Here is a 25,993-nt window from a genome sequence, read left to right as displayed (position 1 = left end):
AATTAATATCAAAGAAAAAAAAATACTGCATAAATAAATAATTATAACTGCATAAGTTGATAAAAAATGCTATGCAATAGCATAACCGCGGCAGTCCCCGAGTGCCACATTGGAACACAGAGTGTTATTTTATTTTTGCTATAAAACATCATACATTCAAGGAGGATAATCAGATACCTATGAAGATTTGTTACAGAAAGGATATACACGTGTAAAAATGACATGAGAACTTAAAAATGCGCAAACAGATCCTCACAATAGCAGCACACTTACGAGAGGACTCTTTGTATCGAAGAAATCGCATTTTACGTCAAAATCAAACACGTTTTTGACATACGAGAATCATACACGTTTCTTGTTTAAAACAACAATTTCAAATAACACTTTATTAAATACATGTCAGCTTCCTCTTAGGAAAGTTATTTTAATTAGCTTTAACACCTTTTACAAGTCAAGTTCAATATTATTCAGCTTTAACACCGTTAAAAATGGGTACATCGTTTATCCTTATTTCAAAGTAAAATGGTCTATTAGCAAAGAATGTAACCGGCGGTAGGAAGTCAGGAAGGGCTCCGTAAGTATTGATAACTGAAACAAAACATTGGAATTATAATAAAGTATAATATAAAATTATCGAACAATTATTGAAAGAAATTTGTGTAATATAATAAGTCAAGGCCAGTAACATCCAATAAAAACATATTTACTGTCATAAAAAATAACTGTCATATTTTGTTGTGTTACATGGAGCAAACGAGCAGTTGAGCAACTGATACAGCTCATAGACCGTTGCCAGTAGGCTTGCAAGTGCGTTGCCGGTCCTTTAGGTTACATAAGAAAAATGTAACCCAGGCTCCAATCTATTGAAAGTATAGTCCCACCAGTTGATTCAATATATACTGAGACAGTTATTGTGGTATTGGATCACGATATTTACTGACCGTCGGACCCCTGCCATACAGGCTCTACTTTAACTAATCAGTCACAGTCCTTTGTCGCACTTGTTTTGTTCCTTACAATCCTTTGTTCTCAGTGAGCATACTCACTAACCGATTTAAGTCAAAATTGAGTTAGAATTATATTTAATTTTCAGAATGAGTGACTTACCGTTGGCTGCTGCAGCTTCTGCGCCATCCTCATTGACTTCAATGAAAGCCTTCTGTATGGCGTCAGTTATAAATAAGTCATCCCATTCCAGTAGCATTTTACTTAAACGGGCTTGTCCGGGTTCAAATAGTTTCGTAACGTTCATCTGAAAAAATATTCAATTCTAAATTGGATTATTCTAATTGCCCATAAAAATGTAAGCAGAATAAGATTATTTAATGGAGTAGTAATTTAAAACAAAGGTTTTGTGTGTAATGTTCCTTATATCGAAAGGCACAAGGGAAAGAAGGAGAAAAGCACCCAAAACGAAGGTGGATGGAATATATAGAAGCTTTAGTAGGAAGCGAATGAAGAATGGAAGCAATGGACAGGGATATTTAGAAAAAGCTGGAGGACGCCTTTACCCGTGAAGGGGTTCCGATCAATGGCACAAAAGCAAGTTAGGATATTAGGATAACAAGAAAAAGAAAATTTATATAACAAATCTAAACTGTACTGTCAAGATAATAAACGGGCATTGATATTATTATGTTCGCCAACATAAATGAAGATTTAAAATCGGAAGTTAGGTCTAAGTATTATCTAAAAACACAAGGTTTAAAAAACTTTAGAAAATACTAAGTTACCTTTAGTAAAACATTTTTCAGGTCTGTTGTAGTTTCAATTTTGAACTTAGGAATTGTGACATGGACTTGTCTATCGTACATGTTATAAATGGCTCTGTCGATTGCTGATGGGTCTCGTAATTTCTCCTCTAGCTGGTCTATTCCATCGATTTCATTGGGGAGCACCAGTATCATGGATGCTTCACGACCTTCATAGAACATTTGGAGGACCTGTAAAATATGTTTATTACCTGTTAAGTACACAAACACATGTTCGTACATGTGAATAAAACAAAAATAAAGTGTGTGCGTGTTACGTTTACGCGCGATTGAAGTAAAACTTCTTTGGCGTTGACGGCATATATCACTGAAATGATTAAAGATCAAATAAGAAATATCGTATTATAATTTAATTATATTTATTATTCATGTGCTTAACAAAGATTATTCAAATACGAAAAAACTGGCCGTATCTATAACAAAAGAAAAGCAAGCTAGGATGGGAACCTTCCCTCTATAGTGGAATTTTAATTTGGTCACATGTTACTAGTACGGATTTTCATTTTAAATATAAATATATTATTAATAACACAATTACAAGAATCAGTATCAAATAAAACGAGTGAATGCTATCCTAAATAAACACTACCAGGTAACTGAACTTAAATCAGTTCAAATAATGCACCACTAGATGGCGCTGACGGACTTATAAAAGGCGCCATCGTTGTTATTTTTAAATAGCGGAAACTACACAGACTATAGAAATCGTTACCTCCGTCAAAAAAAAATCCGACATACCCCCTAGTCGCGCTTAAAGAAGTTTTACTTCAATAAATAAAATAAAAAAAGCCTGTATTAGGGTACATAATACATTATGTTTAACAGTAGGAAAACTTGACCTCCTACGGAGTGAAGGTCTCCTGCAAATTCTTCCATTATTTTCCAATCCTTCCCCGCTATCCTTATTATTGCACTTGGTTATTTAAACCAAGAGGTTTTACGATATCTGCAAACTACAAGAGTTATAGAACTCTATACTTTAAACCTTACCTTAGCGTCTAATTCTAGAACCTCCGCGTAACCGAAATAAGATTTTTGGTACATCATCGGAACTGTTACTGATCTCAATTTAGTAATATGGAACACCTGGTCGTATGTATTGCCATGGTTGAACGGCTTCTGCCAGAGACCCTATAGAACATTAAATAAATAATGAAAAAAAATTTAATAAATTACATATGTATTTATATGTACCTAGGTTTTATGAAGCAGCTTGGAACTAATAATTTTAAATAGAACATTATATGCTGACAGTTTTGTCTTGTTGCCATTTTTAATTTTGAATTTATAACTTAAAAATATCTTCTAAATATATAAAAATGAATTCCTATTTCCCTTAGTCACGGCATCATGCGTGAACGGCTGGACCGATTTAGAAAATTATCTTTTTGTTGTGTTTGTTATTGTAAGGAAAAGGTTCTTATGAAAGAAAAATTAAAAAAATTGCGCGGAAAATTAGATAATTTAAGAAAACTTGACCACCATGTTATGTTACGATAGCAAATTTTTTTTCAGTGCATAGCGCTTTTACAATTCAAACTTTTTTGATGTAACCTTATGGCGTTTGACATAACATTGACAGAATGCGTACTGCATATATCGTCAAAAGGATTTAATATCGTTTAAAACAAATGCTTCGATTGGAGTTATTATATTGATACTAGCTGACGGGGCAAACGTCGTTTTGCCATGTATATCATTTATAATAAAAAATAGGGGTTGATCGTAGAGGGGTGAAAATTATAGGTTGTATGTATTTTTTAATGCTGTATCATAAAAAAAGAGAAATTAAAAATTTTGTCTAAAAACTAAAAAAAAATTTTTAGGGGTGGACTACCCCTAACATTTAGGGGGATTAAAAATAGATGTTGTACGATTCTCAGACATACCCAATATGCACACAAAATTTCATCAAAATCTGTCAAGCCGTTTCGGAGGACTATGGCAACGAAAACTGTGACACGAGAATTTTATATATTAGAAAATACTTCTGTTCCCGTGGCGGAATACCAACAAAACTAAAAAACTAAAATATACGCGCCAGAAAAACAAACAAAGAATGTTCTTTTATCATATACACTTGGTTTCCTAAATATTTTTTTTAGATAATTATACCAATTCGACATCAATATTCATAGTTAAGGACAACGTGTGTCGGGTCCGCTAGTTATTTTATAAATATTTTATTTTCTTAGCTTAGAATTTACTTGTGACAAAATATTTTATTAATAACACAGGAAAATAATTATCTTTTTATTATTATTATATTAATGTGAAATAAAATAACACTTGGGGATCAATTAATGGACAGGCGCTAATTAAAGATTTAAGTTGGCGCCTGGTAGATACCGGTTACCTCAGAGCTGATGCTTTCCTCGCTCAACGAATAAGTATCGCAACACAGCAAGAAATGCTGCCAGCGTTAAAGGCACACTGCCACATGGTCCAAACTTTTTAAATTTGTTCTGATTTTCTTTTTATTAGTTTTTATGATTACTATGTCGATTAAGAAAATTCTAAATACTGTATATTTCATTATTATGTTTAGGTTTTGATAAACGTAATACATAATTAAATGTGAAAAGAATTAAAGGTAATAAAGTCATGTGTGAACGCGTACAAGAAACGCCTCAGTTTTATAGGAATAATGAAAGCGTATTTCATAAGATCCAAGGGTTCAGCCACAGTTGAGATTTAGTGCTAATCTCGTATGTCAAATACATATTGGATTTGTCATAAAGAAGTCATCGAAGTGTCGAAGCGTACAGACGGCGGGAAACGACTGTGTATGGTCTAATAAAACTGTGATGAAAAATTACTCGATGAACATTTTCAGTTCACTCCATGGAGACCTTTCACCGAGTCGTTTTAGAAATCTTGCTGTGTTAATTTATTTCCTATTGTTGTTAAATTCGCGGGTGCTTGGCGGACCCTTGCGACTTCTTCAATACAAAGAGTCCTGTCGTGAGTTGTCTGCTGAGATATCGCGGGCTACTCGATTGTGAGGAAGTTGCATGGATCTGGTTAGCGCTGTCTTTATAAGTACTCATGTCATTTTCACTCGTGTATATCGTTTTTACATCATATATTCATAATTAGTATCTGATTGGACAATCAGATACTTATTTGTAACTGTACAAAAAAATTTAAAAGCAATTGCGTATTTTAAATGTTATTTTACCTTAAAGTAGATAGCGTTGACAAGAACAGCATGAGTATCGGCATCCATGGAAAACGGGTCAACGAGATTTTTAATTTTTTTATTCGTTTGTTCTTCAACCTGTAATTAATGTTTGTGTTAACCCAATTGCAACATGTCCATTTTTGTATGAAATTCACAAAGAGATAACGATTTTAATTGCATTGTAAACTTGTATGGATTAATAGATTTTAGGCTGCCTGCCTAATGCTACCTGCATTTACCCAAACCTCTGCCAAAAATTTATAAAAATCTGACTATATGTCCTGGCAGAAAAATCAGTTATCTAACCACTACAGCTGCCAAATCTGTATAGAAAATCTACGAGAAATAGAGAGAGAGAGACACTTTTAGAATTGCTAAACAAAAATTAATGAAAAACCCGTATTAAAAGATGTTTTTACGAAACACAAATTTTTATTAAACCAGACTATATACCCTGGCAGAAAAATCAACTGCCTACCCACTGCTGCGAAGGCTGTATAGGAAATCTAAGAAAGGTCATAAAATACCGTTTTCGCCTCAAACATATGAAGCTTTATTTTTTCTTAATTTTTTTACTGAAATGGATAAGACTAAAATTTCTAGGCCTGTAGGTACATTGTAATTATTTTACAATGATTTAAATTTATGTCTAAATAATGATAGTTTAGAATTTTGAAATTATTGTTGTTAAATGTATTTATTACCCAAGCGTTGATTTCGTTAGCGGTTTTCAGTGCTTGAGTAAAGTCTACATTTTTGAATTCGGAATCAAACACGTCACGGATGGTCGTTGCAAAGTTTTCATATACTTCAGATTTGGACGTGACGTATATTGTACTTGCTGTTTTAAGTTCCACTCCATTTATGGTTTTTAAGTTTCTTTTGGCCTCTGAAAACGCAGCTATTATCTGAAACATTTATAAAAAAACGTTAACTCTTGAGATGAAAGATGCATTAAATAAAATAAAATATGTTTATTATGGAACATACGATACATGTAACACTTATTCCACGTCATTAAATTTCAATTTGTAGGCATCCCTACTCATCGGCAAAGAAGACAGAGGGTGTAGGCCGAGAGAAAAAGCCGGCGAAAAAACTCTCGGTACTCTTTTAAAATAGCAAATCATCAATCAACACTTATTTTAAAACAAATATCGCAAATTAATTAGAAGTAGCCTGTCTAGCACTAGTCCCAGGCCCTTTTATCAATTAGATAATCGTTAACTTTATAGTAAGCCTTTTTACACAGCTTTTCTTTAATACATTTCTTAAATTTATTAAAAGCCAGAGATAAAATAGCCTCTGGGATTTTATTAAAGAAGACTATCCCTTTTCCCAAAAAATAATTACTAACTTTAGATATTCTAGTACGGGGAAATTGCAGCCTGCGTTTGTTCCGAGTATTAACATTGTGCGTATGTTCCATTCTAGTAAACTTATCACTATTTTTGTATACATACATAATATTTTCATAAATATATTGCTAGGGAAAGGTAAGTATATTAATTTCCTTGAATTTATCTCTAAGAGATTCCCTACATTTTAAATTATATATTGCACGAATAGCCCTCTTTGGCAGGGTGAAAATAGTTTCGACATCAGCAGCATGACCCCATAATAATAAGCCATAAGTCACTAAGCTATGAAAGTAACTAAAATAAACAAGTAGCTGTATCGACATCGACCGCGACCGCGTAGGCTGTAGAACTAAGTCTCTTCGCCAATCCGTTAATATGTGGGGACCACTGAAGTTTTGAATCCATGGTGATTCCAAGAAATACAGTTGTATCATCCAGATTCAATTCCTTATCGTTTATAATTGGTCTAGTATCCATAACCCTTGCATTTTTTACAGAAAATTTAATGCATTTTGTCTTTTTTGCATTAAGTAGAAGGTTATTCATACTAAACCAATGGACAATCGAAGATAGAGCATTGTTCACATCGTCAAAATTTCTAAAAATCGATTGGATTTTCAAAATCAAGGACATAACATCAGCAAACAAAACTATCCAATGTTTTTTCTCTACCATAAAAGTTACATCATTTATATAAACAAGAAAGAGGAAAGGGCCAAGAATTGAGCCCTGTGTTACCCCCACATCTACTGCCGACCCTAATGACCTCTTACCATTCACTTCAACTTTCTGAGTTCTACCGTGTAAATAGAAATATTATACCTTATGATGTTGTGAACTTCGGTACATTTGCTATGCTTGTTTAGTTAATGATATAAGGAAGCATAGGCCGTGAAATATCTTTTTGGGTTCCAGATCTCTCTGGACCTAAATTTTTTATTTTAAAATTTAAAAGTTAAATGACTCTAATGATTCACGACTAATGGCTGTAAGTACAGCTGCATTGAATTTGTCTTACAATAAAATTAATAGCTTTAAAATGAAAGGTCATTAACTAACTCTAGTATAATATCAGCATTGTTAAGAGATTGAGTATTTTAAATAAAAAAATACTAGTAATAACTAAAAATAGAAGTGTATTTTTTTTTATAAAATTTATGTTCACTTATAATCCGGTCAAATTAGACTAAAAAATAGGGGTAAGGTTACCATAATTCGCACTTGGCTGAAATTTGGTAGGATTGCTCAATACACTATTATAAAGGAAATGTGAAAAGTCCTCATCGATCCGGCACGTGCAAAAAAATTTACTCCGGGTCAAAGATCACAAAAATGGATTTTTCGCGATTTTCAGCAAAATGGTAAGTTTTATCATAAAATTAGTTGACACAAAAATTGTAGATCAGATAATTATCTATAAAAAATGTCAGAACACTTTTTTTCCTAAGAGCCACCGTTTTTGAGATATAACGATTCAAAAAGTTGAAAGAGTTGTAATCGTCATAATATGCACACGTTTCTACGCCACCTTTGAGGTAGTGTACTTAGCGCGTTTTTTTTAATGTGGTTTCCCCGGTAGGCCTATTCCACTGATCTTTTATGATTCTGTTTAATTTGAAACTATTGAATAACTGTAGATATTGACAAGGGTTGAAAATGATGAAAGGGGTGTATATTACAAAAAATAAGAAAATTTATCCGTCTGAATCTAAATCATCATTAACTTCTGCTTTCTCTTGTTCTTGTTCTTCTTCTCTTCCTTCTCCTTCTTCTCCTTCTTCTTCTTTATCTTCTTCATTCTGGGTGTTAACCCATCCCATCCAAGTACTGACCTCGCCCGATGTTGCTTAACTTCGGCGATCGGACGAGAACCGGTGTATTACAATAGCAAATAGCAAAAAAGTGTAGTGACAACTTTTCATAAGAATTTTTTCCGTCTAGCCCCCTTTCACAACGCGCGATAAGGAACTTCGTTCCAAAATATAATTAAAACAAACTTGAACCCCTCGAATAGCCTTCACTTACCGCATTATCGTTGGGCAAGCCAATGGCCTTCAAAAGTTGGTGGTGCGATTCACCCTCAGAGGCCAAGGCGAGCTGGGCCAATGGGGTCAGTACAGAGTATCCTGACAGCACTACACTCTGTTGTGGATTCTCCTTCACTATTTCCTGTAAAGAACGTATTTAGTATTTTAATTAACTGCAAAGCAATCGTTATTTCATTATTTACATTTCTCGACGCTTCGAGTGCATATAGTTATGGTCAGTCGTTCAAGAAGTTTTATTTTTTAATAGTAGGCAAACGGGCAGGAGGCCCACCTGATGTTGAGTGATGCCGCCGCCCAAGGACAGTGCCAGAAGCAAGTGCGTTGCCGGCCTTTCAAAAATTGATACGCTCTTTTCTTGAAGGAACCTAAGTCGAATTGGTTTGTAAATACTGCAGTGGGCAGCTGGTTTGGCTGTCTAGCTTTAAATATAAACAACAGACAATATTTATTTTTAATAATAAAAATAAGGCTACATTAAAATATTATAAATAAAAAAAATAAAAAATAAATAAATAAAGATATAAATATAAATAAATCGGATATAAATATTATTTATATCCGATTTGTATTATTACTTCAATTATGAACTATAAACACTGAAAGACGGGCTCGGTTGAGCCTGTTATTTTCTAAGGGGATATTATTGTCTGTATTATTTTTCTTTTGTGTCTAGTCTAGAATAGACAGGTAAAATCTTGGGGGAACACATAACTCCCTCTATATACGCCTATGCACTAGTTGACTACATATAATTAAATTTTAAGATTGCACGACATGTTTTCTATTTGCGGTACGTCTGCGGTCTACACCTTTCCATTATCATAATACATAACAAGCTTTTAATGCCTTGCTACACGTAATACTAATTGTTTCGCTGTAAATCAAATCATGGACATCTTGGTCAATTTTTGAAATAAATAAATAATAGTTTAAAAAAACTAGAACACACGCTTTTAAAGCACATCAGACTAAAAGTAAAAAATAATTCCTAATTTAGGCTGAAAATTGTAATGAACAAAAAATACTGGTATTATAAGCGTGGGGCGCTCTGTGCCATATTTTTCGTCTATCGAGGAACCCATGCATGCATGTGGGCATGTGTGGATGCGCCATTAAGTAAAAAATAACCGTGTCAGGGTGTCCATAACAAATTTAAAAAAAGGGTGCATGTACTTGTGTACGCGCACCCTTTTTATACTTCTTTGGCATTCATAAAAATAGTTTTTGATTGTATGCAAATAATTAAATACAATTAAGTAATGTCAAAATTATGTCCAATGCCGTAGCATCTTCCGTGGGCAACTTCATTCTGTTAATTTTGTGTCACGGTGCGCGCGCATCGTAAAATTTCACTCTCATAAATTTTTCATAACGCGCCTAATGAAGTATAACTTCAATCATTTTTTTATTTTAAATTACAATTTTGATTTTTTTAAACTGTTTACAACAACTTCTCCCAATTTTTTTTAACAAAAAGCTGTGTGTGGTGGTATATGATATGTTGTTGTAATATTATTGTCAATGCTAATAATTATTTCGACATTTTGCTTATATTCTCTTTTATAAGAATCATTTAGAGTATAAGATGACCTATTGTACGAGCCAAGGCTGTAAATTTTGCTCACTCAGGCTTTCTTAGCTTAGCTTTATAAGCATGGCGAGTTTCTAAATCGTCGGAGTTACGCCCCGAGAGTATAGACAGACGTAGGCACTCTCTTCGACTGTTACATTGCATTCATTCATTACATAGCAATTAACATGTCATTATTTCGCTTATATTCTATTGTTGTCGCGGGTGGGTAATATAAAGTAAAAAAATCCTCTATTATGTTAGCACCCCGATGAGCCAGGATCGAACTATTAACAGCTTTATTTAAATGTTGAATTCAAGATATTATAGTAGAAAAGCATAATTATCAATTACACAGACGTAGACATTTCAAAACCCATAACTGTTATCTGAGTTATGCATTTTACTCATTAGGTGATTTGACTGGAAAATGTATGCTAATTTACAAGTGGAATTTTATAATTCACTAGACATTTATTTTTTATAATATTTTCTCAAAGTTCAGTAGTTTTTAAGTTTATTCATTACACTTAACGGAATGATAATAGTAATAGCCTACTAATTTTAATTCACATTTACATTTAAACACATTTCTTTCATTTTCTTGTAACACAATACATGTATATACATAACAAACCTAAGTTCAACGAATTACTTGATATTATGAATATTTTCTTGTTCCTCTCTGATTTGTTATATCGAGGTTGCACTGTATATACTGTTGATATGGCGTACTTTAATAAATAAATGAATTATTATGAAAATACATAATTTCTTTTTGTAATAGGTTATATAGATATATAAAATACTCACATAAAACATTCTCGATGTAAACGCATCATTACCGTTTTTCAGGTCTGTCGGCAAATCCACGGCGATCGTGACGGCGGCCACAGAAAACACTGAATAATATTAGCGAATTTTAACACTCAATATTTAGTTAATTTCAATTTTGGATAACACAGGTCAACAGGTAAATTAAAGTTAAAAGCTATGTTAGAAATTAAATATTGAAAAGGAGCGTTAATTAGACGTACATTTGAAGCATTATTATGGTTCAGTTAAAATAGTGTAACAGATTTTTTTTGTTTTTATTATTATTGTTTAATATATTATAAAAAAAACTAGAAGTACAGAAAACATCAAAAAAACACTATGGGGTCTAACGTTGGGGCCTTAAGGACTAAACTACAGTACTTCCTAACGAACTAAAGAGTTAAAAAAAATTAAAAAAAACCCGGTTTAAAAAAAAGGTTTTATAATTGTCGCCTCAATGGCTATTAATTCAGGGTATTGAACATAATATAACACTTGACATTGTGCTTCCGAGAGTCATATAACTGATCTTCGGAGTCTGGGAAACCTACCTACTTCCTTCAAGTGTAAGAAATATAAAAAAACTATAAAAAAAGAAATATAGTGGATAAAGTGCAAGAAGTGCATAAACAAATCTAATCAAATTAAAGAAACTTTATCTAAATTAAAAATGTGTGCGTGTACTAGTGTACACACGTAAGAAGTGAAACTTCTTTATCACCTTATTTTTCGAAAAATGATCTACTATATGGAACTTTACAGAAATTGGTTAAATAATGTCAAATTAGATAAAGTTTAACAAAAGGCTTTATTATCATAGACATGAATACAAATAATAACATTATTTCATTTTATCAGATTATTACAGAATTTCATTATTTGTAATATAATTATTAGTATCATTGTTATCGTTATTATATATGGCTTTGAATCTCTTCGAATCAACCATGGTAGGGACACGAAAAAGATAACGCGTAACGGAAAACTGTGACGCGTAAATTTTTTTTTCAACGCCGAGAAAGAAGTTTTATTTCAATACAAATAGAAATAAACTTAAAACTATTCGGTGTTAATTTAACCAAAAATACTAAATAAATGTTTTTTAAATAGAAAAAATAACTTACAATAAAATAAAGCGAGCTTCATAATGCCAGTCGATCCGTCCTCTTGCCGGCTACACTCTAACCTGTTTTACAAAGGTTTACTCTCTTTAAATATATCTCAATGCGTGATAGTAATTCATAGGGTGCGTCCACATCTGGCGATTATGCCGCGAATGTGCAGCTCGCGAGCAGTTTGCGAGCAGCGCGCGTGCAGTCACGGCAATGGTAGCGTTAAATTTCTTTTTATGGACAGATTCTTTATAGCCACTGTGTGAGCCCAGTTCTTATAGAGCTCTTGCTTAAGACGGGAAGCCTCTCTGCAAGAATGACCGAACCATGGCCGAGATTTACCACGAATAGGAACCACAGAGTATGGGTAATGGGATATAGAGTTCCATTGCTTGTAGCACCACATCCGCGACAGACTTAGCGCTGGCGTCAGGATCACCCTTGATTGGATACCCTTGAGACAGACTTGTGACCGTGGGTATGCTGCAAAGAAATAACGCATGTCATCCCAATTGGCCGATTTGTAATGCCAGACACGACGGCATTCCGAAAACTGCGGGCGGGTTCGACGTCTAATTGCCATAACGGTAGGCACCAAGCAGTGGTCGGATTACCCCAGTGGGACATCCACAATAACCTCATAGGAGTCCGGATGAGAAGTCAGTATATGATCTAATAGCGAAGGCTGATGGTCAGCTCGGTCTGGTATTCGCGTAGGCGAAATTATGGAAGCCTCTTCCCAAATAGTCGGTCGTACGAGAATTTAACCACTCAGAATGATGGGCATTGAAATCACCCAGTATAACGACTTCAGCAGGCGAAAGAGACAGAAGGGAGAGTGCAGTTTGAACATGTTCTATAAATCGATCAACTTCGGTGTTGTCGCTCTGTGACCTGTAAAGGCCACCGTACCCACAAGGTAGAAAGATTGAATTCTTCATAATGTAAGAGGCGACGGAAATTTATATCCCCACAAATGTAAACGCATACATGTTATGCTCAAAACAAAAGCCTGGATAGTGCAAATGTTCAACAGACGAGGGAAGTATCTTGGTCTCCGTTAGAATCAATAAGGGCGGCTTTGCCGTCTCGAGGTGAAAATGGATCATGTTCATCAAAAATAATGATGATATAATTGTGTTTAACATGTACAATAGAAATGAATCTTCATATTTTGGTACTGAAGAATATTTTTAGAAGTTATAAAATTAAAAAAAAAAATACTTGGTGAGACCAAGTTCTTTTATTTTTTTTATCAATATCTATATTTTTATATAGCATAAAATAACAAAAATTTCATGCTTATTATTTGTATAATTGGGTATAATGCAAATAATAGGCGTGAATCTCTGATAGCAGCAACATAATTAGTACTCTGTAACAGCGAACCTGATTATAATATTAAGGCGGAAACATACTACTAAAACGCGACGCGACGCGACGTGTCGTGTCGACACCCGATGTCCATCGTGCACATTACCAACACGTGACACCACGACACGCTTGCAAATTCAGAAGTCATTTAGCTGATTTATTCCCCGCGCAATGTGCGAGCAAGTTTTTACCAATTTGAGGTTCAGATTCGAGGAATGTTTGCAGCGCAATGGTGCACACCTGGATGATGTTATTTTTAAGAAATAAATTTCCCAAATGTCTATTTTAATTGAAATAAAAAATTGTATGTGTATTGTGTTTAGTTTATTTATTATATTTTAATCAAATTCGCAAATCTTTCTGGCCCACACTGTATTTTTCTAATAAACTGAATTGAGCAGGTTATCTGTATTAAACTAACAACATCTTAACTCCCTGTTTTTGTCTTTGTGTTGAGGTAATCTCATGTCATATAAAACAGAATATTGTTTCACCAACTCAATTAATTGTTTGTCGTTGAAGGGATGGTGATCCATCCCTGCAAGTACTGGACCCGATCTGCCCTACTAATGCGAATGGTCCTGTCTGCGAAGGATACTTGCTGTGTCTGTGCTGTGCATCTTCACAAACTAACAATGGGCGTGGGGAGGTGGACGTACCCGCCGCATCGCATGTTAGGCAGCGGATAAGGCTCAGCTGTTACCGCATCCCGTCTAAGGCGATTATTGGTAATGCCTTGGGGTTTTAGTGGGTATTCACAGTAGCTAGTCCAACGTCTCTCTCGCACTATGCAGTTGCGCCGCGGAAGGATATGCGCAATGCATATCTAGCTGCTGTGGTCTCTGGCAGAAAGACCAGCGCTGTGGAACAGTCTGCTCCTCAGCATGATGCTGAGTTGTGGCCAATTACAACCACAGCACACATATATTTCACAATTTAAACGTACTAATGATATGTGAAAAATCTGAGCGCGAAAAATTCTATTATTTTTTTAAATTGTGTTTTATATTTCTTATTATCTAGGACGAATTTAGTCCTTCTTTTATTAATTTATTTCCTATTTTGACAGTAACTTAATACTAATACGATGGACAACTTATTAATATAAAAATGAAACTAAAACATAATATAAATAAAACCAAAAAAAATAAACCTTTTTATAACTAGTTTTAAATAATGCAATTCTTGTGAATTCAGCTAGCGTGAAACTGAATATATCCGTCTTACATGCAATAATATTCAAGATGCGCAAGACATGCTTAAATAGCGCTTCTCTCAGTAAATTTGGACGAACATGCAACATTTTGCTATGCTACCCCAGTGACGGTTCGGTTGTTCTGTGAATTTTTCTCTATATAAACCTCAGAGTTATATATATATACGTATAATTAACAAATAAAATAGGGGTTGATCGTAGAGGGGTGTAAGTAAGGGTTGTATTTTTGGATGCTGTATCATAAAAAAATAATTATTTTATCTAAAAAATTAAAATTTCATATGACTCGGTCATTTCGGGAGAGTATGGGAACGAACATTGTGACACGAGAATTTTATGTATATACCTATATATATATATTTAAGACAATGCACACCAATTGACTTAGTCCCATGCTAAGCTGGTGAAGCTTGTGTTATGGGTACTAGGCAACGGATATACATACATATTATAGATAGATAGACATATAAATACAAATTTAAACACCCAAGACCTAAGCACAACACCAAATGCTCATCACATCGATCGTCTCAGCCGGGGATCGAACCCAGGACCCATGGATTTGCAGTCAGGGGTACTAACCACTAGACCAATGAGTCGTCAAATTATATATTAGACTATAAGTTATTTGTTTCTCTTTTAAAACAACAAATTCAAATAACACTTTATTAAATATATGTCATCTTCCTCTTCCTCTTAGGAAAGTAATTCTAATTAGCTTTAACACCGTTGAAAATGATTAAATCGTTGAGCCTTATTTCGAAGTAAAATGGTCTATCAGCAAGAAACCTCTTAGGCTGTTCCGGAATAAAATCAGCGGCGAAGCCAACAGCGAATACTGAAAATAAACGAATGATAGATATTTTATTAAATTCCGTAAAGAAGGAATATTAATATCCATTTGTAATGGCACTTAAAGACGAAAAGTATAATTATCTCTAGGATTACTTCTGATTGGACGTAGACTAAAGAGTATTCTTTGTGTAATTTGCGTCATTAAAACCTTTTTAGACATTTAAAACTTCATCGATATGAACTCGATTGCTACATTATTTAAATAACTCAAATGTTTGATGTTGTTAAGGATCGACTTAGATTTGTTTTGTTCTTCATAATAAATTTTTAATACCAATGGCGCTACAACCTTTTTAGGTCTGGGTCTCAGATCTGTTTCATGATCATTTAAGTTTCTTAATAGACAAGTCGTCGACTTATTGGGTCGTTGGGTAGGCAAGCCGGTTTCCTCACGATGTTTTCCTTCACCGTTTGAGCGAATGTTAAATACACAGATAGTCCATTGATGCACAGCCATTGCGAACCTATGACCTCAGAGATGAGAGTCGCACGCGAAGGCCATTGCTCTTTTTGGTAACAATTGATAATTTTTTACCGATTTAGCAAAACTAAATTAACTGAAGATGGGTGGTATCACAAGGAATTGCTAAATAAACTGGATCGTCTCCAAAATTTCTGTATCCGATTTATATTCGGTCTAAGAAAGTACGACCATATCTCTGCGTTCCGTAAACGGCTAGGCTGGTTACCCATTCGTCAGCGACGCGATGCTCATGTTCTCCATCTCCTATATTCCATTCTGTTCAACCCTAAAACTCCTTCCTATCTCAAAAATGATTTCAAATTTTTGGGATCCCATAACTATAGCTTACGCTCTTCCGAAAACTATATCCTTGAAATCCCGTGTCATAACTCCTCCTTTCTTGGCGAATCCTTTAAGGTCTCTGCAGTTAAGCTATGGAACTCACTTCCAGTCCCTATTCGCTTAGCTCCTTCTCTATCTTCCTTTAAATCTCTTCTTTACAAACATTACCTGTCCACATCGTATCCCTAACTTTAATAATATGTACCTACCAACTGTCGTGAGACTGATCTTAATTTAGGAAATTGAAAATGATTCATGTGCACTTTTTATTATTATTATTTTTATGTTTTTTTTTCATGTATACTTTATTAGTTTAGTTTGTTTTTTGTTCCTGATAAGTTTCTTTTTCTAAACAACTAAATGTAATACATGTATTTTTGCACTTCTTGCCTTTCTTATGTAATTTAATACTTTTTTTTCTCACAGTGGTTGCCTGGAAGAGATCGCTCGAAAGCGATAAGGCCGCCAGTTGCTCTACTTTTTATTTAATTATGTCAATTGTACTATATTAATGTATATGCAACGAAGTGTTAATAAATAAATAATAAAAATAAATATATAATTGTGTCACACAACTTATTTAATTATTAATAGGGATATTTATAATAGATATATCATCGTACACATCATTTATAACATGACTTACCGTTGGCTGCTGCAGCTTCAGCCCCTTCTTCATTGACCTCAATGTAAGCCTTTTGAATAGCATCACTTATTTCGAGCTCATCCTCTCCTTCTATCAGTTTACTTAAATGAGCTTGGCCGGGTGTAAACAATTTTTTAACGCCCATCTAAGGGAAATAATAGTCCATTTTAATTATTAGATTTGAATTTAGCAACGCACGCCTCACCAAAAGTAGGTTGGTTAAAAATTCCAAGTTTGTGTTTCATCTTAACAATGAACAAAAAGGTGGTTTAATATGCTAGAGAATCATCATCATGATTTAACAACGCCCACTTCATCAAAAGTAGGATTGTTAAAAATTCCAAGTTTGTATTAGATCTTTACAATGACAAAAGAAAAAAGGATGGTTGAAGATGCTAGAGCAACGGAACATGTTTTTATGTAATAGGAGACAAACAGGCAGGAGGCTCACCTGATGTTAAGTGATACCGCCGCCAATGGACACTCGACAATAGGCTCGCAAGACAAGACCGACGCTTTGATGTTCAAAGATATAGTAATTAGACAAATTTCATTCTTGTCGTTTTAAAAATGTCTTAATAAATTAAAACGTCACAAAAATCTTTATTTACTTCAATAGACGCAATATGTTACAAAATTTAACACGTCGGAAGTCAATATTACGTACCTTTGATAAAACATCTTTCAGGTCTGTTGTAGTCTCTATTTTGAACTTAGGAATTGTGACCTCCACTTTAGTTGAGTACATTTTATAAATTGCGTCGTTCAGTGCTGATGGGTCTCTCAACTTCTCCTCCAACCGCGTGATTCCGTCGACTTCATTCGGGAGTACCAGTATCATGGAAGCGTCATTTCCTTCATAGAACAACTGAAGAATCTGTAAGAAATGGTAATTATTAAATGCCTTATCAGTAAAAAAATATTTTCTTCATCAGTTTCTCTGACTTTCTTCTCAATTTCGTTAATATCCCATTAATTAGGTATATATATCTAGATAGATAGATGTATCTAGAATATCTATGAAATATCGGCGGAGCATACTGTGGCTGAGTGTCACCTGGACAAGGGAGCGTCATGACCTGGTATCGGTCATTGGGGTGGACCTCACTTTACCGGGTATTATATTGGCTATGCTAAGAAGTGAGGAGGCTTGGAGTGCAATGGTCTCCTTCTGTCAGCATGTAATGCTGCAGAAGGAGGGCGCTGAGTGATTGAGGGAGAGGTCTGGGGTTGACCATAGACTGGCCGATGGTTAAAGGCTGGGATCTCGGTCTCAAGCGGCCCGGAACCGCAGGACTTGATTGAGCTCTATATCGGAAATAAGTCCCTTGGGTTGAATGCCTTGGTAAACCCCGTGGGCCCATCTGAAGGGCGTGTGGAGGGCTGAGGTGTTTTAAGTAGATAGGGTCACGCTACCCCTCTGAATAGCAGAGGGCTTTGCGTGTAGAGCCCCACAGTCCCCGCGTCAAGCTGGACATCCATGGCGCGGGCCTGCGTAAGCGCATTTTCACCTCATTTAAAAAAAATCTATTAAACATACTGTTCATATTATAGATCTTACCGTGGCATCTAGTTCCCGGACCTCAGCATATTTGAAGTCAGATGCTTGGGACATCATTGGAATTGTAATTGACGTATTTTTTGTAACATAAAACGGCCTGTGATTTGTGGCGGAAGGGCTGAACGGAATCTTCCAGTGACCCTTTAAAAGATGTTAATATTGCAATTTAATAAAACAGATACATAGTACTATATATATCACACATTCAGGATCGTGCTATAACCCAAAATAGGGAATTATTTATTTATTAACACTTTTCCATTTCATATTTGATACATATTACATACCCTTACCACTAACAAGCGATTTCTTCCAGGCTAGTAAGGAAAAATAAAAAAGAGATACTAAAGGTACAGTACAATAAGGGCGTAATTTAAAAAAATACATTACAGATAACATTGTAAACTTATACAATTAAAAAAAGAAACTTAAAGCTAATCTTAAGAATCATGAACCACAATGCTAGATTCTACAATAAATATTAAAAATACATACAATTAGAATATATATTATTTTTACATATTGATTATATAAAAATGAAATATATAAACAAAAGTCACGACGGAAAAGAGAAATTATCAAATTAAATTAAAAATGAGAATAAAAATTATTGTCCCTTTCACAATTCAAGTTAGAATTTAATTAAGTATGATAAATTACAGAAGACAAGAAGACATTAAAATACAGAATTGATGGTACAGAATCAGCGCTAAGTGTACCTTCCGTATGTCAAACACGTGTTGGATTTTGCATACAGAAATTATACTGCGGACTGCGGAAAGCTACTTGTTTTGTAATGAACCGTCTTTGTTTAAACATTCTAGTATATTATATGCTTGTTTTTCAGCTGTTGTGTTTTTTTTTAATTTGCTATTGAAGTAAGTACTGCACAACAGTAAATATATATTATTTATATTTTTTTACTGCTAATTCCGTTTATTAAAACCTAAAAATAACAATCAAATATACCGTATTTACAATTTTCCCAACATAGTAATAATAATAATGAAAAATTAATAAAAAGAAAATTAAAACAAATTTAAAAACTTTGGTCCCTGTGGTAATGTACCTTTTCCGCTTTAATTATCTTCCAAGGGATCAGCGACATCCCATCCGGCCGCTTGCCATCATCTCTTGCGATGCCTATTGGCTCCAAAATAGCTGGGACATTGGACGGAGGCAAGAGAGCGGAGACCTTACTTATTTATAATTTATAATGTTTATTATTGTACATGTTCTAGTTACCTTAAAGTATATAGCGTTCACCAGAACAGCTCGAGTAGCGGCATCCAATGACTGGGGATCAACGAGGTCTTTAATTTTTTTATTAGTTTGGTCTTCAACCTGTAAATAAATATTATTAATAAAATTGCTTTACTGAAATTCCTTTAAAAACTCCCAAAAATTAATACTTTTGTACGTATAAAATGATGAATCAGTAATATCTTCAGATGTTTGACGACACCAGACAGGCAGGTTGGTAACCTTTCTGATGAGGAGAACCTTTTTGTCACTTTTACTTACTTTTCTATATAATATCATATAGAAAAGACAATTCTATCTATGCTCACCCGAGTCATGATACTGGTCCGATACCTAAGAAAATTCTGGGACCCAGATATTTGCCTAGATACGTGAATACTAATGTACAGTAACTATTTAAATACGTTTGATTATTGCATAGAATTACAGTCTGTATATTATTAAAAAAAAATAAAAAAAACTTCATTCATGACTCAGATTCATCTATCGCTAGTCCCCACACTAGGAAGTCCCTGTGTTGTGGGAAGTGTCACAACTAATTAAACACAAGTCGTATAAGACATTAAGTATGCATGAATGTGTGAGTGTGTGAATGTGTGTGCGTATTTCAGAGTGTTGAGTAATTGTTGTATTTATATCTAGTATTTCAATTATGTATAATACTAGTGGATTCGGCCAAGCGTTGCTGTGGCTAAGATTTTTGTTATATTACATAGTAGTAAACTATTCAAGGGAAACGGTAGGAGAACACCAGTCATGTGGACCACCACGCTTTTTTGGTGGTAATGCCATTAAATTGTAGCTTATGTGAAACGTTGGAACTTTCAACACAGCGCCATCTGTTAGAATTGTGACTATCAAATAATTAACAAATCATTTGCAATAAAATAATATTGCGGGTATAAATTGAGATCTAAGCTATCCTATCTTTTAAGTAAGATCAAACCGCACACGGTGTGCAAATTTGATTGAAATCGGTTCAGTAGTTTAGGAGTCCATAGCGGACAAACAACGTGACACGTAATTTATATATATTAAGATTAATATTACCCAGGAGTTGATTTCGTTTGCGGCTCTTTGTGCTTGTGAAAAGTCGATATTTTGAATTTCGGAATTAAATACATCACGAGTGGACGTTGCAAAGTCTTCATTTAGTTGATAGTTGTTGCCGATGTATACTTTATTTGCTGTTTTAAAATCAACACCTCTCACTGATTTGAGGATCTGTACATTCTGAGAAAATGCAGCTTTTGTCTGAAATAAAGAAATAAGTAAAACAACATTTCCATTCTTTGAAACTGATTATATTGTGTCTATAATATAAAAATGAATCGCAAAATGTGTTGGTAAGCGCATAACTCAACAACGCCTGGACCAATTTGGCCAATTCTTTTTTTATAATATTCCTTGAAGTACGAGGATGGTTCTTACGGAGAGAAATTTAAAAAAAAATTGAGTGAAAACGTCTAAAAACAACACTTTTCTATATTCCCATACAATATATTCGTAATAATACTTAAAAGTTAATTTGAACTTTAATACCATATCATAAAGTTCAAGTGTTAGTGGAGGGGTTCCGAGAAGGTACATTTTTATTTTTTGACATAATTTATTTGTTGGCTTATCAACTTTCTTTTTTTTTATCTTACTAGCTTGACCGGTGTCCCGAATAGCAGAATAAGTATTAAAAAAAATAAAGAATCGACTGTTAGGCGGTACGATGTTCGCCAGGCCAGCTAGTTAAATATAAATTTAACAATTGAATTTTTAGTGCTTCTCAATTGATCTCATTCTCAGGCTGATATGATTATGATATATCGAATGGTAGATTTTTCTGGAATCGGTATTTATAATACCTAACGCATAATACAATATAAAGTATTATACTCTTAGTAATATATATTTCTAATTCTTATAGACATTGTTATGTTATCATTGACAATTAAATCAATTAGACAAATTATTGATATGGAACAGCCGTAATAATCATGGTAATTTTGTCAACCAGCTGTATTAAAAAATAATGTTAATAAGTTCGAAATGTTAAGTAAACCCCCGCTAGATATCGAAATAGAACACAAGATTGTTTATGATGTTAAATAAATTTTAATAAAACTATTTTTTTTTTTACTTAATTTAATTGGTTTCAGCTTTTAAGTGTCGCCATACTCTAGCTGGAATGTTTGGTATATTTGTTTTGATATGAACAATGCTAGTCTATTACTTTATTTTTTATTGTCTTTGGTTATATTTATAGAAACTTTAAAATTTACATATTAAGTAACCGTTAACTGTACTTAAACGATTCTGAATGTGGCATTGTTTGACAATAATGTTTATATCATAAAATAAAGTTATAATAACAAAACTTCAAAGATTTATTTTAATTATATGATTTTTTATTGCGACTTTCAACAAGGTTGCGTTAAACGTTTAACGCACCTGGGGAGAGGGAATAGAAAGAGACAGAGCGAGAGTGAATGCTACCTATTTTCATTTCCATATTACGAAGTTTCACTTCTTCCTCGCGGAAGAACTCCACCCACTATTTTTTTGCTCTCTAACATCACACATTTTATGACAATCAAACAAACAGAAAAGATATCCATGTGTGAAAATTACATGAGAACCTAAGAAGCAGCGCTAACCAGATCCATGCGTCTTCTATATACTATACATACAGAATACTTAGCGCCTGTGAATAATTATTTGCAATATCATTTTCGCTTATTTGCCTCCACTTACAAAATGATCATTGGGCATGCCAATTGCCTTCAAAATCTCATCGTGTGATTCTCCCTCAGAGGCAACGGCGAGCTGGGCTAATGGGGTCAAAACGGAGAATGGTGACATCACCACACTCTGTTGAGGCTTCTCTCTTACTATTTCCTGAAAAGGGATAAATACAATTCATATTTTACAAATATTTTCTATAATATTTGATAGTAGTTTTTGCTGACTTTGAAGAGTGTTTTTGCAATGTTATGTTAAATAATTCTAATTCCTACATCAATATTCTGTACCTATAATCTAGGCAAAGATGATTGTTTTGATTTTGACATGCGATAGATGATGCAGAGGAACCCAATATCTCTACGCAACGCCAAGAGATGGAAAGAGATTGGTCGTCGACGATTCCAACCGCTTTTCGTTAAAAATAGTCAAATGGAAGGAGCTGGTACTGGGGAGCTCCCGCCCAGAGGAGAGAACAGTACTCCATGTGGGGCGTAATTTTATTCAGTAGCAAGGCTGGCCCGGAGTGAAGTACAGTCTTGCCGTGCTGAGCACTCCAAGCTTCTTGGAGGCAAATTTTTTCCCTACAAATGAATGCGAAACTGGACGTCGTTCGTTTTGTCCACGTCCAATATTCCGACATTACTGCTTAAATATAATATTATATAATATATAATAGTAGTTCGCTAGAATGTGCAAGTATTATAATTCTGTGTGTTCACATGTTGATATTTTTCACAATAGTAGTTTTGAATTTAGAAGGATTATTCGCGGTGCAGACTTGCAACCAGAATAACTTTATTTTCTTTTTTGTCATTAAATTTTTCAATGTTTTTTTTTTTTTGTCATTAAGTTAAATATATGTACATATTGTAAACTGTATTTAATTGTTAATATTTAGTAAACCAGCACTGAAGATTCCACTAAAATGCTGTGTACAGATATAATTGGAAATTCAGGTTTGCAAATGTTGCTTAGTGTGTAATAACTATATGTATTTCACCAATCTGTTTTCTGTTTCTGTTCCTTAAATGTAAAAATAAAAAATAAAAATAAAAATAAAATAAATAATATAATAATACGGCTGCTAAACTTTTTTTTTCATAAATTTTTTTTTTAAGAAATTGAATTTTTATTTTTATTATAATGACTCTCCGAAGGCCAGTCCGTGAAGACTGCGAAGTGCCCAGGAAGCCTGAGCTTCTGGAAGGAGCTGGGCGGGTTTAAATAGTCAAGACATTACGCACAACCGACCAAATGAGCATCTAAGTGCAGAATTGAGTCCAAACTACATATATAGTTATATACATATATATACAGTAAAAATACTTACAGAGAACATGCTGTATGTGAAGTGGTCATTTGCATTTTTGAGGCCACGCGATAGTACGTTGGCCATCGTGACAGCCGTCACTGATAACACTGAAAAATATTAAATAACCACTAAAGGTGAAGGATTTTGGATCGATATCCAGTGTTTTTTGAGATGCTGACACACAAAAATAGATATTTATAATATGAGTATAGATTAATATCCTATTAGGCATTCCTCAAGTATTATTAATCAGTTAAACCTAAAAAAATCTCCGTTTATGTTTATTGTTCACATTCAAGGTCATAGAAGTATGGTTTGTTTATTACGTCATTTTAACTTAATATCGCGGCGCTGCGCCGCGTCCGGACGGTATTTCTTTAAACTAATTCAAGAATCATTAAAATTATGTAATTGTATTAAAGATTGTGTAAATTATTCATATAAAAACTCAGTCACTATACAGTAGTTGTGGTCAGAACTTTACCTGTTGAAAGGTCATTTAAAGATAATATAACATTTGCGTTTCTACCTCAAAGAATATACAAATCGACAGATCGGGCTCGCATTTATATCTTTTTTTAAATATACACGTAAAAAAGTTACAATAAACAAGACTACATTGAGTGATTTTTTCTTAAACTATGGTTGCTTTATTACATCATCAACATCTCAAGAGTTAAACACTTCAACTATAACGACTTTTAAGGACAAAATTACGTCATAAATAAAAATGTTAGATCTATCGACTATACATATCTATAATAATTAATTAAGAAAGTATATTTATCAAATTAATAAGGTTAAGAAAAAACAATTAATAACCTTAAGTCCCTTCTGGACCTTTAACAGATTATTTGGTAATAAAAAGTAATTTACGAGTGTATTAACATGAAAATATTTCATATATTACTCCTATGTAGTCTTATACGCCTTTATGAAAAAAGACTAATAAAGTTTTAAAAAGTTCTAATTTGTCTTTTTCCATATTTTGTCTATCTTATCGAAAAGAAACAAAGCCAAAAGATTAAAAAAATACAAAATCCTTCAATTATTTGCTGTGTGAAAGTTAAACAAAAATAGCTACCCTCAAAAAATTTATCGAAAGGTACCCTCCATTTTGACAAAGAATTTTCGAAATATAAAATGTATATGAAAACTCAATAGTTACTATGGCCACCATTAGCAAGGTTGTTTAATTGTTACTTTTCAATTTATATCGTGTTAATGCACTGGAGTCGAGGTGTATTTTACAATGTCTGATGAATCATGACGAAGTATGAACCTACTATATTATTATATAATTACAATTATCTACTCATATCGTATAGCGTCAAAAAGTATGAAAATATTCCAGAAAACATTATTAGTAGGTTATAGTTGTTATGTATTTTTGTTAACAAACTTAAGTTACTTAAATACAAAAAATAACTAATTAAAGATTTCAGTTGCCTGGTAATTACGGGGACCCCAGAGCTGGTGGTTTCCTCGCTCAACGAATAATTGTTTCAATTTTGTTTTTATCTGTATATTTGTGAGTTGGAAATAAATAAATAAAATAATAAAAACAACTTACAACAAAATAAAGCGAGCTTCATAATGCCAGTCGATCCGTCCTCTTGCCGATCACACACTAACCAGTGCTTCTTTAAGCAAATCTCGTTGTTGTTATGTCAATTTACAACGAAAATTCCCAATTCGCAGAATCTTCGTTTGTATTGTACTTACTTGAAAATTGCGATATGAAATTTTATTAATTTATTAGTCTTTTTCCTTCTGGTTTTAGTAGCTTACATCATATATGCACGCATTATACTTTTTTTCTTTTTTTCTGTCTTCGTCCGGCTATGCACCAATGGAATTTCGTTCTATGTGCGCATTTAACATTTGCTTTCGTAAACCGGCTTGCCTTAAACCCAAAAAGTCGACAGCGTGGGTCAGGCACAGGAGACTGATCATCTACTTACATATTTGATTGACAAATGGAAAAAAATATGTTTGTTAAACAGGTCATCATCACTTATTCCACGTCATTAAATTTGAATCTGTAGGTGGATACTCATCGGCAAAGAAGACAGAGGGTGTAGGCCGAGAGAAAAAGCCGGTGTAAAAAACTCTCGGTACTTTTTTAAAATAGCAAATCATCAAACAACACTTATTTTAAAACAAATATCGCTAATTAATTAGAAGTAGCCTGTCTAATACTAGTCCACACATACAAAAACTCTGAGGGTCCAACCTAAAACGGTTGTAGTGTCAATGATTTTCTTTATTTAAGGTATTAAATATTCCTATTATTCTAGAGGGATTCCTCTTAACATAAGTAAAAAATTAAGTAAATGAGAGATCGTAGGAAATTTCGTCT

The 25,993-nt window shown here is 33.7% G+C and overlaps 2 protein-coding genes across 2 annotated transcripts; both read right to left on the bottom strand.

The window, feature by feature from the left end:
- Window positions 1-371: 371 nt before the first annotated feature.
- LOC125055699 (alaserpin-like) lies at window positions 372-12,029 on the bottom strand. The gene is made up of 9 exons (XM_047658182.1): window positions 11,876-12,029; window positions 10,749-10,837; window positions 8,343-8,486; window positions 5,661-5,864; window positions 4,954-5,052; window positions 2,763-2,903; window positions 1,734-1,943; window positions 1,108-1,252; window positions 372-588 (listed from the first exon to the last, which is right to left on the bottom strand). The coding sequence occupies exons 1-9, from the start codon at window positions 11,895-11,897 to the stop codon at window positions 464-466; spliced, it is 1,179 nt and encodes a 392-aa protein (XP_047514138.1). The 5' UTR covers window positions 11,898-12,029; the 3' UTR covers window positions 372-463.
- A 3,076-nt stretch (window positions 12,030-15,105) lies between these two features.
- LOC125056238 (alaserpin-like) lies at window positions 15,106-25,311 on the bottom strand. The gene is made up of 9 exons (XM_047659269.1): window positions 25,205-25,311; window positions 23,650-23,738; window positions 22,329-22,472; window positions 20,634-20,837; window positions 19,566-19,664; window positions 18,321-18,461; window positions 17,427-17,636; window positions 16,760-16,904; window positions 15,106-15,291 (listed from the first exon to the last, which is right to left on the bottom strand). The coding sequence occupies exons 1-9, from the start codon at window positions 25,224-25,226 to the stop codon at window positions 15,164-15,166; spliced, it is 1,182 nt and encodes a 393-aa protein (XP_047515225.1). The 5' UTR covers window positions 25,227-25,311; the 3' UTR covers window positions 15,106-15,163.
- Between the last annotated feature and the right edge of the window lie 682 nt (window positions 25,312-25,993).

This window comes from Pieris napi, chromosome 14, assembly GCF_905475465.1.
Source record: "Pieris napi chromosome 14, ilPieNapi1.2, whole genome shotgun sequence".
Lineage (NCBI taxonomy): Eukaryota > Metazoa > Arthropoda > Insecta > Lepidoptera > Pieridae > Pieris > Pieris napi.
The sequence above is the reverse complement of the archived record's forward strand: the minus strand, read 5'-3'. Positions and strand labels throughout refer to the sequence as shown.

Coding starts and splice junctions, on each gene's coding strand:
- LOC125055699 (XM_047658182.1), bottom strand. CDS start 11,897: ATGAAGCTCGCTTTATTTTATT. Junction 8,487..10,748: donor TTACATCGAGAATGTTTTAT/GTGAGTATTTTA, acceptor CGTTCTTTACAG/GAAATAGTGAAGGAGAATCC. Junction 589..1,107: donor AGAAGCTGCAGCAGCCAACG/GTAAGTCACTCA, acceptor GTTTTGTTTCAG/TTATCAATACTTACGGAGCC.
- LOC125056238 (XM_047659269.1), bottom strand. CDS start 25,226: ATGAAGCTCGCTTTATTTTGTT. Junction 16,905..17,426: donor TGAAAGATGTTTTATCAAAG/GTACGTAATATT, acceptor TATTTCCCTTAG/ATGGGCGTTAAAAAATTGTT. Junction 15,292..16,759: donor TGAAGCTGCAGCAGCCAACG/GTAAGTCATGTT, acceptor GTTTATTTTCAG/TATTCGCTGTTGGCTTCGCC.